Here is a 16,114-nt window from a genome sequence, read left to right on the forward strand (position 1 = left end):
TCGAATGCCAAAATGGAGCATTAGAATAGTATAGCTACAGATTGTTAGCAGAATTCTCCAAATTTCCAGGTCAGTTGGAGAGAGGGGAGTCACTTGTTCAAGGACACATAGCTGGTCAGTAGGGCTGAGATCAGCACTGGTTCCTTTCGGCCCCTAGGCCAGGGATCCTTCCATCCACCGTACTGTCCCCAGCATTGTGGTAGAGAGCAATTAACTGCAGTTGGATGGTTCTGACCTCCAAGAGGGAAAGTCTCATATAAATTACAAGAGCTACTTTCCATATTTTCCAAACATGATCTCATACTCGACATATCAAAGAAGGTAGGTCTTTGAGTAATCCCATTATAGAGATGGGTAATGGCAAAAGTGCCCACATAAGGCCCTGCACTCCAACACTGTTTTTTTCAATTTTCACTCATGTTATTTCTTCAGCAGAGCCTTCCTCACACCCTAGTAGATCAGGTCTTCCATTACTCATGTAGGATTGTGTTTTTCCTTTATAGCATTTATTAGAGTTAGTAATTATGTGGTTGTTTTTTTTGGGGGGTGGGGGTATGCTTTAAATTGGCATCTGTCATCTATCTCTCAGCTAGAGTGTACATTCCATAAGCAATTGTGACTGTCTCGTGGTTCTAGCCCCAATGACTTGTACATTATCAGACACAAAATAGACATCTGATATTTGGTTAATGAATGAACGAATGTGTGTTCTCTCATTAGTCATTAATATTCATGAAAACAGTCTGCTTCAACAAAGGTTGAATAGGCATGTTATCTTCACTTACAAATTAAATGATTAAATGTTTACCATTTCTTTCTTCACTTACTTTTTTCTCTCTCAGTGTCTCCTCTCAGGGTTACTCTTGAGATAGGGGAATCTGCATCTCTCACAATGTTCCCCTATGACAAAAAGACAATAATAATACAGTAGTCTCAGCATAGTTGCTAGAATTAAAACTATACCACCGAAGCCAAAGTTTAAACAGTTCTTCAAATGCAAGTATATAGGATTGGTTTAAATAGTACATTCACTAAATGTCCTCTCTGGTAGAAAAACTGTTTTATAAACTACTCAAGGATTTGTGTAAAAAACTGTGTTTTTCCATAGGCCGTTGACAATCCATTTGTTCTTCTAAATAATAAGATTTGACAAGTTCCTTTCTAAGCTGACTTCCCTTTTTTAAATTTACTGGTTCTGTCTGAATTTACACTTGGCTTAAAAGCCAAGCCATTGAGCATATTGTCAGGAAGTTTAGAAAATTGTAGCATAGAATATTGGCGAAGGGGCACCATTAAGTGAGCATCTATTCACTTGACTTTTTTTTTTCCTTAATATTTCATTTTGCTTCCTATATCTCCTCTTCTCAAGAGCATCTTCTTCTTTCAAGGACTGTGATTTGAGACTATGCAGGAAAATCTGAAAGACTCATAAACCTCAAGTTGATAGGTTTCCATCTCCTGAAAAGCCAACTACTTAAAGCTGAAACTTAATGACAGCGGGGAAAGCTCGTAAAATTCAGATTTAAAAAAAAAAAAAGTCATTCTGGATGCTCCTGTCACACAGCTTGAAATTTAATTCAGTATTCAGCATTCCTCGTTCCAAGAGGCATACTAAGGAGCAAGAGTGACTGCACAGAGCAGATTCATTCTTGAGTTGAAGTGAAGAGGGGGAGCAGGTGATACCCCATAAAATGCCTATAATTTAATGAGTGCAGCTTTCCTCATCATCCAAGGCTTCTAGTCTGGGGCCTCTGCATGTTTTCTGCCTCTACTTAGGGCATGCATGTAGAAACTGGAGAGGTCTCTGAAGACTTCATTTTATCCTGAGTCTTGGTTCATGTGAGAGAATGTCCTGGCAATTCTTGCCTGTGTCAGCTCAGAGGAGGCAGAAGTAATCCATAGCAAATGTATGAAGTAGGTGCTTCATAATTACCTCAGTACTTTAATCTCTTTGGGGGTCATAGGACTCCGGATTAGGGTCCCTTCTCCCCTATTCTCCAGCCCCAATCCCCCACTCCCAGAAACCCATGCACAGGCCTGTCATATTTCAGTCCTGCCTAGAATTCCAGTTTGTAAGAGGCAAAGCTCATCTGAAACATTCTTTCACATTATTTTCTTCTAGATATTAGAAAACACTGCCCTCTGATTTTTAGGCATTAGCTTCCTTCCAGAGCCTTCCAGAGCTTGTGTTTCTGGGCAGCTGGTTTCAGCCAGTTCTGTCCTGTGCTGGCTCCTTTTCTTTCTTTATGCTCTTTTCCCTTTACACCAGTACTTCTCAAGGGGTGATTCAAGACCACTCCCTCAGAATTACCATGGTGCTTGTTGAAATACAAATCTGGGGTTCCTCTTTACACCTGTTATAAATCAAAGACAGGGCCCAGGCATCTGCATTGCAGTGCTGTTCCTAGGTGGATGCTGGGGGAGCTGAAGTTGGAGAAGCATTGTTCTCTGCCTTTTTCACCTGTTTCTTCCCTCTGGAATGTTCTCTAACTCTTTCCAACTTTTGTCATCCTTTTCATCTCCTCCTTTATATAATTTTCCTTTTTCTTCTTAATATTAATGGACACTAATGGTAACTTTCATACAAAGACTGGGAAATCCTTAAGTGCAGGGACCTTGTATCAATTATCTCTGTAATCCCTGAAGTGTATGTGAAGGTGCTTTGCACATTAAGGCCACTCGATAACTGCTTGGTGAGTACAAGAAGGGCCCATTCCCTCCAGACCTAGAAATAAAGAAAGAATATACTATATAAAAGTTCATTAAGGTTAAATGGCAGCAGCTAGCATAAAACATATTTTAAGGTAGGAAATATTTTGGGGTCCCCTATATATAAAAGCATGCATATGACCTTGTTCCTTTTCCTTGTAAGGTCAAACATCAAAGAAAGATTGCTCTGTCTCTTCTGTTCATTAACAAATTATCACCTAAAATATTTATCAGTGTCCATCAGGAGGACCCTGTAAGATCCAGAGTCCAGAGGAGATGTTCCAAGGTCCTGCACTAAGATTTTAAAATTATACTTGAAATCTCTGTAGAGCCATAGACTGAGTGATGTGAGGAAGTTTCTAGAATCCTGGTTCTAGTAACCTAAGACGGTCGACAGTTAACTAGGAACTGGGTAGTTTAGTTGAATGTTCAGTGATGCCACTGTTTGAAAGCCAGGGATGTCTCTCTTCTCCTGTGATTCTCTAATAATTAAATAATTGTGTTTCCTAGTAAGTGGACTTTTTCCTGCAGTGACACCTCACGGCATCTGGCACATATGAGAGGCTAAGAAAAGCTCCGCAGGTGAAACCATGAATGATATTTTGTTCTTGCAGTTTTCTTGATTACTGACCAATTAAAAAAAAAAGACTTGACTTTAAGTAAGTTTGTGAATTGCATGGAAATATTGGGAAAAAAATATATTGGTTTGTTAGTAGTGAAGTATTCAGTTATTTGTGATGACTGTTCTGTATCATTTCCTGTGGCTCCCATCCCATTCCCCTCTTTAGTTTTGCTTTTTCACTGCTAGGATTTCTTTCTCCATTTTTTTTTCCTCCTGAGCAAGTGGAAGAACCTTAACTTTGGAATGATTTCAGACCTCAGACTTCAGCTGATGATCCCTCAAATGAATCATCTTTCCCTTACTATGTGATGAATATAAGTGTTTATAAAAGTAGGGGTTGGGGTAGGGAATGAAAAAACAAAAAGCCCTGGATGTACTAATGCAGCCTGTACATATTTATTCAGGTGGGAGGCAGGGGCAGTGTGAGAGGTTATTCTACACTAAGTACCTAAATGCAGAGCTCTTTGTCCTCAAAGAACAGCATTATTTCCCTATGCAGTGGGAGCAAACAAAAATCATTATGGTGTAATGCAAAGTACCTGCATTTTAAATCCCAGCTGTCACTTAAGTCTGTGTGACTTTTGTCAACTTACTTGTAAGAACTTTTTGCTTTTCTAATTTATAAAATGAGAACGATAATACAGGCCTCCTTGCAGTATTGTTAGAGAGGTCAGCAGGAATCATGAATGCAAAGCAAATACTCAAGTCAGTAATTTCAATCATTATTGCCCTCAATGACCCTGGAGGGGAGGGGGGCTTAAACCCTGGCACAGTAATTATGAGGACAATCCTGACTGACTTCACATAGAACCCAAGATTATTAGCGCATCTTCTCTCTGAATTCTTCTTTCTTTATGTTCTATTGGAAGACTCTTTCTGCTCCAGTTTTCTTCTGCCTGCCCACATTTCCATGTAAGTCTGCAGAATTAATATAAAAATTTAAATTCTTGGTGCTCTTTTCCTTTTACAGGGACTCTATAATGGAGGTGATTTTTGGTTGGTGTTACACAAGATGCCTTTTAATTATTCGAAGGAGGAAAAGATAGGCTTCCTTGAGGATGTCTCCAGTGTCAGGACCCTCTCAACAGAGCCGATACAATCAGTGAGCCAGGGCTGATGTAGCAGGTGCTGAGCAAGACGTCAGGGCCCCAGGTCATCTCTTTGTGCTGGAGAAATTTTTCCAGCCTGAGATTCTTTGCTGTGAATCTAAAATACGGATTTCCTCTCCTTCAGCTTACACTGATATTGGCTTTTCAATCTGATGCTGAACTTTGCTCATTTTAGGGCTCATCCATTTCACAGAGAGTATTTTCCAAAGCAAATGCCTAGGCCCAATTCCCAGATTCTGATTCAGCATCAGAGATTTGGTCAATCAGTTCATGACCCTATGATAATTATTTTATTCATTCAGTAAACATGTGCTATACATATTCTAGGTGCCAGGCTCCCCTCTAGGAACTGGAAATGCAGTTGTGAAAAAAGGAAGAAAAGTTGCTGCTCTTACAGGGTTTACATCTTTTAGAGGGAGAAAGACAATATGTAGAACTACTGAATAAAGTACACAGCATATAGAAGTAGTTAGTGCAATACAGGAAAACAAAATAGAGAAAAGGGCTGGCAGATATATCACATGACCTGTTTCCAGTAACTTCTTCCTTATCCTAAGTCTATTTTTTTTCTGGTCACATTACCTGGTTCTTACCCCAGTTACTTCCCTTGCTGAACAGTTTAGCTGCATGATTTCTTTTTTTTTTTTAAGATGTTTTGGAGAAACTCTTTTTAATATTTATTTTTTTAGTTATAGGTGCACACGATATCTTTATTTTATTTGTATGTGGTGCTAGGGTTTGAACCCAGTGCCTCATGCATGCTAGGCAAGTGCTCTACCACTGAGCCACAACCCCAACCCCTAGCTGCATGATTTCTGACCTGGGATAGGATCCTCAATCCAGTTTTGTTAGTTTGGGCAGAAGGACTTGAGCCCCTCACAACACCTCCCATAGCCCATGACTTGTCATGGAAGTCATGGAAGCCTACATGACTTGTCCCAATTTATCATTCAACAGAGAGAAAACTTTCTGGGGAGGGTGGGGAGAGAAAGAAAACAAAATAAAAAGTTTTAAAAGGTAGTAGCAGAGAGGACTGTGGAAACTAAGTTTCTTTCTGAAGTCTGGCTCTGGTCTGATAGATGAGGCTGGGAGCCAGAGGAGTATTTGAATGTTAGATGAGATGGTCCCATGTCACATGAAAAATGTCTTCATCCTCTGGCATCATCTCTTTGTCTAGAAGCAATGGGAAGTACTTGCATCAGTTATGGGTAAAGATTTATACTTGCTTTCATGTTGCCTTAGAAATAGATTAATTGCTTAGCTCTGAGGCTTTCAGTCAGCAAGAATTACATAGAAGGGAATTCCAAGTCCTGATGAAGGCGAGTCAGGGAGTTCCTTGGAATAACCCCAACTGCCAATCAACAGAATGCGATTAGGCCATCCAGTGTGAGGGCTGGTGGGGACACCAGCAAATTCCTTTCCTCTGAGTCAGGTACTTCTTGATAGTTAAAACTAACCCCAGTTTCCTGTGGGGAGTAGGCACTCTGCTGCCTCACTCCTCTTTGGGCCCCTCTGCAACTGAGGTTCTTCCTTATGCTTTACAAAGCAGTTTGATAAACACCTAATCTTGTAGGCATGTGTTTCTCCTCCTTGTAACTCTGACTTCTCCCTTCGGCACAGGTGGCTGGATTACTGGCAGCCAGGTATCTCTTTACCATCTTTTTAGTCAGTGTCATTAAAGTTTGTAATTTGTAGGTGATAAAGTTGTTTTGTTTTAAAATAAATAGTGAGTAGAAGATAATTCGGGTATTCTTGATACTTACTGGGCTGAAGACTCATTTTGATGATGAAGTGGGTATTCCTAAGTGATCCCTTGATATAGACATAGAGTTGATCTGAATCCACCAAAAAAAATCAGCTGCCAGCCTCCAGTAGATCAAGGCAAAATGTAAGAAAGCCAGGCAGCAAACCAACATACCTGTGGCCTCTGTTCTTATCTTCCTGCTTAATTTTCATGGAAAATTTATATATATATACACACACACACACACACACACACACACACCTCAGGAGAAGAGTTGGGAGGGTTAAGTAGAACTTCTGGACTCTTATAATGGAAGAAAGAAAATAGAGGAAAAAAGCCTTTAGATAACACTTCTCCCACATCCTCACAAGCATTTGGATTTTGGTATTCATTAAATAAAGAAAGCAACCAAAGTCCAGAGAGTTCTTCCCGGTTGCTTTATTGCCAATAACTTACATCAGTGTTTTTTGTCCACTGGTTTCACAAATTATAATGCTGTCACTTTTTTAATATAAATGTGATGATTTTTGGTAACCTCAGCAGCCCCTCTCCTTTTTCCCCAATAATGACGACGGATTTTCACCAATCCATCCATTTTTACACATCTGGTCCTCATTTGGCTAAAAACATATTGTGAGATGTGGGCTAGGGCAGAGATGGAGGGCAGGACTTTTTCTTGGCTGACCTAAGAGAGAGCCCTGACTGTGCATGCAGGAAAAGGTTGCCAGGCAATTGCTAAAGGGCAGGGAGCATAGGGCAGCTGTCTCTAGGAACATGCCAGCCCTCATGCTATACACCACAGTCATTGATGCTTGTCTGCTTGAGTCTCTAATCCATAAGATAAAAACCAGGCTGTTGGAAACCTTCCACGAGACTATTGCTAACTGGGCTCTCCTAACCTGCATAGAAGCCAAGAGGCTTTCAATGGGTTAGTTCAAGCCCAAATCCAACAATTGTCCAGCATTACTTTACCAACTATCAGGGATGACCTAATGGAACAGTTAATGGAAGCAGACCAGGATGTGAATCTTAGTTTGCTCTCTGTATGATTTTGAACAAGTTCTTAACTAGTCTACTCCTCAGTTATCCCACTTTGAAAATGAGTGTCTACTGGATAGGGCTATTGTTAGTGCACTACCCTCTGCACAACTCCAGGGGGTGCTGTTTGCAAAGACCAAAATGGAAATAGAAACACTAAAAGTTGTGTGACACAAAAGTGCTTGTTATTAGAAATATTAGATATAATTGATACATGTAAATAATTTAGCACGATGTCTGTAACAGTTTTAAGAAAGGAATTCAATATTAGTCTCTCAAGAAATTGTGATTTGTTATACTTTTTTTGAACCTTGATTCTAAGAAGGAAAATATTTTGAGGAAAGAACACAGTCTGCAAAGGCCTCCAAGTAAGAAAGTGCCTTATTTAGGGAATTAAAAGAATTTCTGCATTCAGGAGCACAGAGGTTAGATCATACAGGGTCTTGAGCAGACTATTGAGGGGTTTTACCACTGGACATGAGGCAAAAGACAGCCTACAAAGAGTTTTAAGCAGAATCATAGTGTAAGATCTGTTCCTTAGCAAGTTCAATTTGGCTGAAATGTGAAAAATAGAATGATGAATTTGGCAGTGATTTGAAGGAGTGGTTAATTATATCAGGCTTGGAGACAGACACAGGTTTGAATCTTTCTTCAGTGTTTACTCTCTCTCTTCAGTACTGTTATTTATTACAAATATTTAACCTTTCTGATCCTTATCGGTCTCCAAGACATTTTAAGTTGCCAGTCTACTAAAAGGATAACTACAAATGTTTCTTCTCCATTTTAAATGCTAGCTGTCTGCTCTTTCATTTTTGAATACTTGCCAGGCATTGGGATCATTTAGAAATCAAATCTTAATATAGTAGGCAGGAGCTGGTCTCCTTGTTTCCTCCCATCCCCTACAATCTCTCTACTAAACCAGGAGAGAGCCTGTTCTAAAAGGAAAACCAGATATTAGTCTCTGGTCAGAACCCCCTGGGATTCCTGTCTCTCTCCTCTTCAAAGCCAATACCTTACAGTGGCCTCAGTGACCCCCTGATCTGTTCCCTTTGCATTCCCACTCCTGCATGGCCCTTCCTCCACACTGGTTTCTCTGCACCATTACCATCAGGACCTTTGTACTTTGTCATAATACTCTTCCTTCAATATCCACAAGGTTTGATCATTTGCTTCCTTCAGGACTTTGCTCAAATGTTTTCTTATCAGAGACGCCTTCCTTAACTGTAAAATCATGCTAACTTATGTGTGCATGAACACACACACACACACACACACACACACACACACACACACACACACTGTCCTTCTTAGATTGATTCTGCCCTTCCCCCATTGTACCACTTTTTACCACCTGATATTTCATTTATGCCTTAGAAGACAGAGACTTTGTTTTATTCACTGGTGAATTCTTAGGTCTAGAAGAGAGCCTAATGAGTCATTCTAAAATTCATATTAAGCACATATAAACAATTGTGGAAAAAATTGATGCATAGGGACTTAGAACAAGATCTCCTATTTTTCTTGCAGGCAAATTGAATGTTACCTTGTTTTAAGCAGGGAGCCCACAAACCACCCAATCCCTGCAAGGCTAAACAAACAGACACACGTTGACCATGAACTCTTGCAATGCTTTTGTAAATGTGTTTCTTTCATTTGTCAGCCTTTTACCCTCTCCTGGTCTTCTTCAATATGGGAGAAATATGAAAGAAGCCTATCTCCCAATAGAGATGACCTAAAAAGGGCTTGAGGCCATGGTGGGATCTCCAAGGGTCTTCCAGAATGTGCTGGCCACAGGGATTCTCCTGGGACCTGGGAGTGGTTTTCAGTGCAAGCCATCAGCAGCAAACATAGGCAAACGTGGCTGGCTCTCAGCCAGCGTGGAGCTGAGAGCCTCTCACCCAGCCCTCTTTTAACGTTTTCTAGGCCACAGGGCTATGTTCTGACTCAGGACTAATTTCCTATCCGTGTGCTATGGATGTCATAACTGGCCTCCTTCAAAGCCTTCCGGATCTTCCTGTATTTCAGTATCCATTCCCTACCCCTTTTACCCCAGTCCTGATGCCCCAGATCCTAGAAGCAGAGGTGATGTGAGGTCAGAACAGAGTTTTGCATGATCTGGTGGTTGAATTTAGGGCTGTGGTCGCTCTGTCCACTACTTTGCTTGCCATTCTCTGTGCTCCTCAGTAGGACTCTGTTGCCATATCTCTAATTGCCTACAGCCCTTCATCATATATATACTTTGTGGTTACTGTTGCTATGCCAAATAAGCTAATTTAGATGGAATCATTGCTCCTGCATATTTTAGTCACTTGAGCCCACTATAGAACTAATGTGTGTTTTGGAATGACCATGGAAAGTATGACATTGACACTGAGAAGGAACATTTTATGGCTGGTAATGCCGATTTCACAGCCTGCCAGGGTCTTACACACAACCAGGCCTGGACCTGGTTATCTCTCCTCTCTGTTGGGGACAGCCTGCAGATTGTAAAGCAGGCTATGTATACAAATATGAAGGGCTGTTCTCAAAGTACTAGATTCCCAGTTGCTAATATATCAGGAGACCTTGGTTGCTGAAAATTAGGAGGAAATGTGCTCTCATTAAAACATGCTTTTAAAACCTGTACTTAATGTGTGGAAATATTGCATTACAGTGGAATTTTTTTTCCTCTTGAGAATAAATACCATTGAGCTTTGATTGCAGGCAGACCTAGAGATTTCTCTGTTTCCAAGTCAGTTTAGAGCAGTAGGGTGTGATTTCTTGAAATACAGTGTAAGGTGTACTTCCAAATTTAAGATCATCACCACGCCTTGTTTTGGTAGTTGTTTTTCCGAGTCTGAATTTCAATGCACAAATCTTTTTTTTTTTTTAATTTTTTATTGTTGGCTGTTCAAAACATTACATAGTTCTTGATATATCATATTTCACAATTTGATTCAAATGGGTTATGAGCTCCCATTTTTACCCCATATGCTAGCCAATCCCTAAAAAACAAATGCTAAATGTCTTCTTTGATATAAGGAGAGTAACTAAGAACAGAGTAGGGTCGAAGAGCATGAGAAGAAGATTAACATTAAACAGGGATGAGAGGTGGGAGGGAAAGGGAGAGAGAAGGGAAAATGCATGGAAATGGAAGGAGACCCTCAGAGTTATACAAAAGTACATACAAGAGGAAGTGAGGGGAAGGGGAAAAATAATATAAGGGGGACAAACGAATGTCAGTAGAGGGAGCAGAGAGAGAAGAGGGGAGGGGAGGGGAGGGGAGGGGAGGGGAGGGGGGATAGTAGAGGATAGGAAAGGCAGCAGAATACAACAGACACTAGTATGGCAATATGTAAATCAATGGATGTGTAACTGATGTGATTCTGCAATCAATGCACAAATCTTAATAAAGTGATTTTCTCAATGAAAAATGTCCTTGAAGATAATGAACTAACCAAAATTTAAAAGAAAAAATCTGCTTTAGCAACAAGGAGGCGATTGTTTAATGCTTCAAAAGTTTTGTTTATCTTTCTTGTTGCCCATTAGTATGCATAAATGTGTGCTTAATTAGGCCAGGCTTAAAATTGAACTTTTCATTTCCAGGAAGTCAGTTGTGAGTCTTGCTCAGTGAATGGAATTACATGTAGAAAATTCACAAACAGAGAGACCAAATTGTAAATTTCACAAAGGATTGCTTAATCACTGATGGAGTCAGGTTAGTGATGATTCACCAGAGATGTTGTGATGGTCAAACATACACAAATTTTTGTTAAAGGTATTAATCATGCTTTGGATTTGGATCTAATAATGTGATTTTTTTTCTACCCTCCCTGCCCCCATCTTCTTTTTACCAACAGGTCAGGACAGTTGGACGTCTCCTTGTACAACATGCCTCGGTTAAGCCTCTCACCCATGTTTTCAATGGGATTTCATCTGTTAGCGCTGATGGCTTTCTTATTTTCCCACGTGGACCATATAACTGCTGAGACTGAAATGGAAGGAGGAGGAAACAGTACCGCTGAATGTACCGGCTCATATTATTGCAAGAAAGGGGTGATTTTGCCTATTTGGGAGCCCCAAGACCCTTCCTTCGGAGACAAGATTGCTAGAGCTACTGTGTATTTCGTGGCCATGGTCTACATGTTTCTGGGAGTCTCTATCATTGCCGACCGGTTCATGTCCTCTATTGAAGTCATCACATCCCAAGAAAAAGAAATAACCATAAAGAAACCCAATGGGGAGACCACCAAGACAACTGTGAGGATCTGGAATGAGACTGTATCCAACTTGACCTTGATGGCCCTGGGATCTTCTGCTCCTGAGATTCTGCTTTCAGTTATTGAAGTGTGTGGCCATAACTTCACTGCTGGAGACCTGGGGCCCAGCACCATTGTGGGAAGTGCTGCCTTCAACATGTTCATCATCATTGCACTTTGTGTTTACGTGGTCCCTGATGGAGAGACGAGGAAGATTAAGCATCTGCGCGTGTTCTTCGTGACGGCAGCCTGGAGCATCTTCGCCTATACCTGGCTGTACATTATTCTGTCTGTCATCTCTCCTGGTGTTGTGGAGGTCTGGGAAGGTTTGCTTACTTTCTTCTTCTTTCCCATCTGTGTGGTGTTCGCCTGGGTAGCAGATAGGAGGCTGCTGTTTTACAAGTATGTCTACAAGCGGTATCGGGCTGGCAAGCAGAGGGGAATGATCATTGAACACGAGGGGGACCGGCCATCTTCCAAAACGGAAATCGAAATGGATGGGAAAGTAGTCAACTCTCACGTTGACAATTTCTTAGATGGCGCTTTGGTTCTGGAGGTCGATGAGAGGGACCAAGATGATGAAGAGGCTAGGCGAGAAATGGCGAGGATTCTGAAGGAACTGAAGCAGAAACATCCAGAGAAAGAAATAGAGCAGTTAATAGAATTAGCCAACTACCAAGTCCTAAGTCAGCAGCAAAAAAGTCGAGCATTTTACCGCATCCAAGCTACTCGCCTGATGACCGGAGCTGGCAACATTTTAAAGAGGCATGCAGCTGACCAAGCAAGGAAGGCTGTCAGCATGCACGAGGTCAACACGGAAGTGGCCGAAAATGACCCGGTGAGCAAGGTCTTCTTCGAGCAAGGGACATATCAGTGTCTGGAGAACTGTGGTACTGTGGCCCTGACCATTATCCGCAGAGGTGGGGATTTGACCAACACTGTGTTCGTTGACTTCAGAACAGAGGACGGCACGGCCAACGCTGGGTCTGATTATGAATTCACTGAAGGAACTGTGGTCTTTAAACCTGGCGAGACCCAGAAGGAAATCAGAGTTGGCATCATCGATGACGACATCTTTGAGGAGGATGAAAATTTCCTTGTGCACCTCAGCAATGTCAAAGTATCCTCTGAAGCTTCAGAAGATGGCATCCTGGAAGCCAATCACGTCTCTACTCTTGCTTGCCTCGGATCACCCTCCACGGCCACTGTAACCATTTTTGATGATGACCACGCAGGCATCTTTACTTTTGAGGAACCTGTGACTCACGTGAGTGAGAGCATTGGCATCATGGAGGTGAAGGTATTGAGAACATCTGGAGCTCGAGGAAATGTTATCGTTCCCTATAAAACCATTGAAGGGACTGCCAGAGGTGGAGGGGAGGACTTTGAGGACACTTGTGGAGAGCTGGAATTCCAGAACGATGAAATTGTGTAAGTTCTTTTTATATGTTTGTGTGTATGGTTGAGTGAGTGCACAACTGCGAGAGTGTGTGCATATTTTTAAACCAAATGACATAAAAGAAACGGAATAGTTATTATGGAAGACACCTTTCAAAGTATCAGTTCTCGTTTGGGTGAAACCTATCAATTGGTACTAGACACAGATCTTAATTTGACATTGAGATCTTTTTTTACTTTTGTCTTTTTTACATATTTAAGTACACTGTAGGCCATGATAAAATGAAGCCTGTGACGTAAGTTAGCAGATCATTTAAGATGGGTTGAAAATTCTGTATTCTATTTTGGATCACACAGTATATATACAGAAAAGGAATATTTAACACATCACAAAAGGTCCCTATCTTCATTGCTGAGTACAAATTGGGAAAGCCCAAAAAAAAAAACACCTCTAAAAAGAATTTCCTGGCTACTAGGACTGAGTGGAAATATTTCTGTGGTTTTCATCTGACATTGTGGTTTTATGACAATATAATGTCTCTGCTTGTATGCTAGTGTTTAATTATGACTTAATGACCAACCCTGCTTCTTCAGTGTTATGCTATCACGAGAAGAGGATATATCCATTATTTATTTCCAGTCTGGTTTTACTTTGTATGATTTCATAAACCCTTTTACCCTGCTCATATAGTGATGAGGAGAGAAATACGATTCTGTCCAAGCATCCTAGTTGATGGGGAACAGGTCAGAGAAAGAAGTAGGGAACAATTTACTCTCCCTATTGGCACTTTACAGTTGTAATACTGAGTGTTATGAAGTGATTCTTCCACTGAGAGCTGCCATCGAGAGAGACATTCCTCCTTCCTTGCCTTAGAGAGGGCTTTGCACTTAATTCACTAGAAGCAGCCAGGGAATTTGACTCAAGGACCAGTGTCCAAGAATGAGGGAGGGAAGGAGGTAAAGAGAAAAGGATTAAGATAAATGAAGGAAGGAGGGATGAACAAGAACCAGAAACTGTGTTATCACTGTATTATCTACAGTGTAACAAAGGATATTATGGTGAATGATTATGTTTTTGAAGCATTTACAATTTAGGAATTTCAAGAAAGATAAATAAATATATTAACTATAATTAGTTTTAAAAAATGGTTCTAGTGGTATATAATATGTTCAAATGGCAAGATACATGCTCTCCAAGTATAAAATTTCTCCTCTTGAATATGCAGGGGAAGAAAAAGATGGGGGATGATCAGAGGGAACAGGTTTTCTTGAAAAAGCTTTCCAGGGTCCTTATATCTCTTTGCCATTATGTTAAAGAGATGCGAAGTTACTTAGTACAGTATCACAATGAAGTTCAGCAAAGCAGAGATTATAATATCCATCTTCTGATGTGTGTAGGTGGGCAACAGTGTTTGATTAATATCTACTTTATGTTGGTTCTTATGTTGATAATGTTCCACTTACTGTGATGGGTTTCACTGGGACACTTATTTTCCTGAAAGACAGGATATAGTAGCAAATTAGTGTCCTGAATACTCAAGAAAAAAAGGTTATTGAATGTGATCTTGCCCAGGTTAGTGCACTTAACCCTTATTCCTTTGCTAGGAATTATTTTGCATTATATTTTCTGATCATTTCAATTATTGAGCCTTCCCGTAGTAGATAGCACTTGGAATCTATGTGAAAGTGTAATGTACTCACAAAGGTAGCCCTTAAATATAACTAAAGTGGTGCTTTGTTTTCCTCATTTGTTTGATTTAGGATGTTTTCTCATGAAAATTTTATGTTGCTTTCTCACAAGAATAATGGCTCTCCGCTTATTTATTTGAGAGTCAAGCTTTCCCTATCTACTTTGTTATCCAAGATTTTTATCAAACCATAAATAAATAATCTTATTTTAGGTGGCATATGTAGAAGAAGAAGGTTTTATAAAAATATTGACAGTGATTCAATGGAATAATTTATTTTGCCAAACTCCCATTAAAAACACTCACCCTATTGAATTAAATTGATTAAAGAAGGAATATTGCCAAAGTCCATCTTTACATATATATATATGTATATATATATATAAGGATTCTTAAGCATTTATCTTTTTTTTAGGGTAGAATAGATCATTTAAATTTATAAGGACGTCTGTATCTATTTATTCATATTCTTATAATATATATATATATTTCTTTTGAATATTTGTAAGAATTGGTGGAATTGGTAGAACTTGATAAAATAAATGCCATCTCTGTAATTATATTCATGAGGGCAGTCTAGATCAATCATGGTTTCTTGTTCTATAAAAATATCTGGCTTTTTTATTCACTAAGATGAAATGTAAAAATTGTTAAATGGTAAAGAATTTTATTTATAACTGAAATGAAGTTGAAGCCCTACATTTTTTTTTTCTTTCTGGAATTTTAATTTTAAAGATGTGTCTTGACTTTAAATAGAGTTTTATTATTGGCAGGCATTGTTCATGTTTAACAGATCCATTGTTTACATTCATGTGTTTGTGTGGCTTTAAGGTAAGCACAATGTTTCCAGAAAAAGAAATTATCAAAGAAGTGGTGTTGTGCTGGCTTCTTAGCAGTTTAGAAACCATTACTCTCATTTTTTTAATGGATTATTTTTCCTTTGGTGATCATGTCCAATGCCAGGTCCGTATAGTCAGATTCAAGCACAAAGGAGTTTTTCATTCTGCAATGAAGTTGCCTCTGTAGACTCAATCTCCAACTTATCTTCAAGAATGATTTGATATCTTCATCTTAGGGGTAGTTTTCTTCAAAACCTATCATACATAGATAAGGGCTCTTGACACAACTGAGCTTTATTAAATACTATGAAAAATCTTCTTGTTTGATTATTTAATGCTGTACATTAAAGTCAGGATTGGTGATTCTTTTCAAGGTGCTATAAAGAGATTTGTACAAAATCTTTGGATTTAAAGGTTATCTAATTTTCAGAGTCTATTAATCAAGGTAGACATAGTCCAATCTGATCAGGGATGGAGACTAAATGGCAGTCCAGCTTTATGATTCTTTGACTACAAAAACAAAAGAAATTCTCATTTTTTTTTTTAAAAAATTCTTTTCAACATGTATTCATTTTTCTAACAAAAAATTAAATCCAAAAATAACATTTTAAGTTACATGTAAATGTAGGACAAAACTAAAATATTAACTGTTAGTCTAAGTTAGATTATGTTGGTGTCCCAGCATCTAATAGCTTTTGTCAAAAATGCATCAACATTTTAGTTTGTAGG

At 39.5% G+C, this 16,114-nt stretch overlaps 1 protein-coding gene across 14 annotated transcripts in view; it reads left to right on the top strand.

The window, feature by feature from the left end:
- Slc8a1 (solute carrier family 8 member A1) overlaps positions 1-16,114 on the top strand; it is a 370,999-nt gene that overhangs the window by 63,942 nt on the left and 290,943 nt on the right. For 13 of the 14 annotated variants that reach the window (XM_046425346.2, XM_046425323.2, XM_046425326.2 and 10 more), the window contains one exon: positions 11,062-12,891. In XM_046425346.2, the coding sequence (XP_046281302.1) occupies positions 11,093-12,891 (1,799 nt within the window). In that variant the 5' untranslated portion in view covers positions 11,062-11,092. Of the gene's footprint in view, positions 1-10,807; positions 10,920-11,061; positions 12,892-16,114 lie in introns of all 14 variants that reach the window. The other variant, XM_046425342.1, reaches the window with a different exon arrangement.

Source organism: Marmota monax, unplaced genomic scaffold (genome assembly GCF_021218885.2).
Source record: "Marmota monax isolate L192 unplaced genomic scaffold, Marmota_monax_Labrador192_F-V1.1 WCK01_AAM20220418_F8-fsc00015, whole genome shotgun sequence".
NCBI classification, from domain to species: Eukaryota; Metazoa; Chordata; class Mammalia; order Rodentia; family Sciuridae; genus Marmota; species Marmota monax.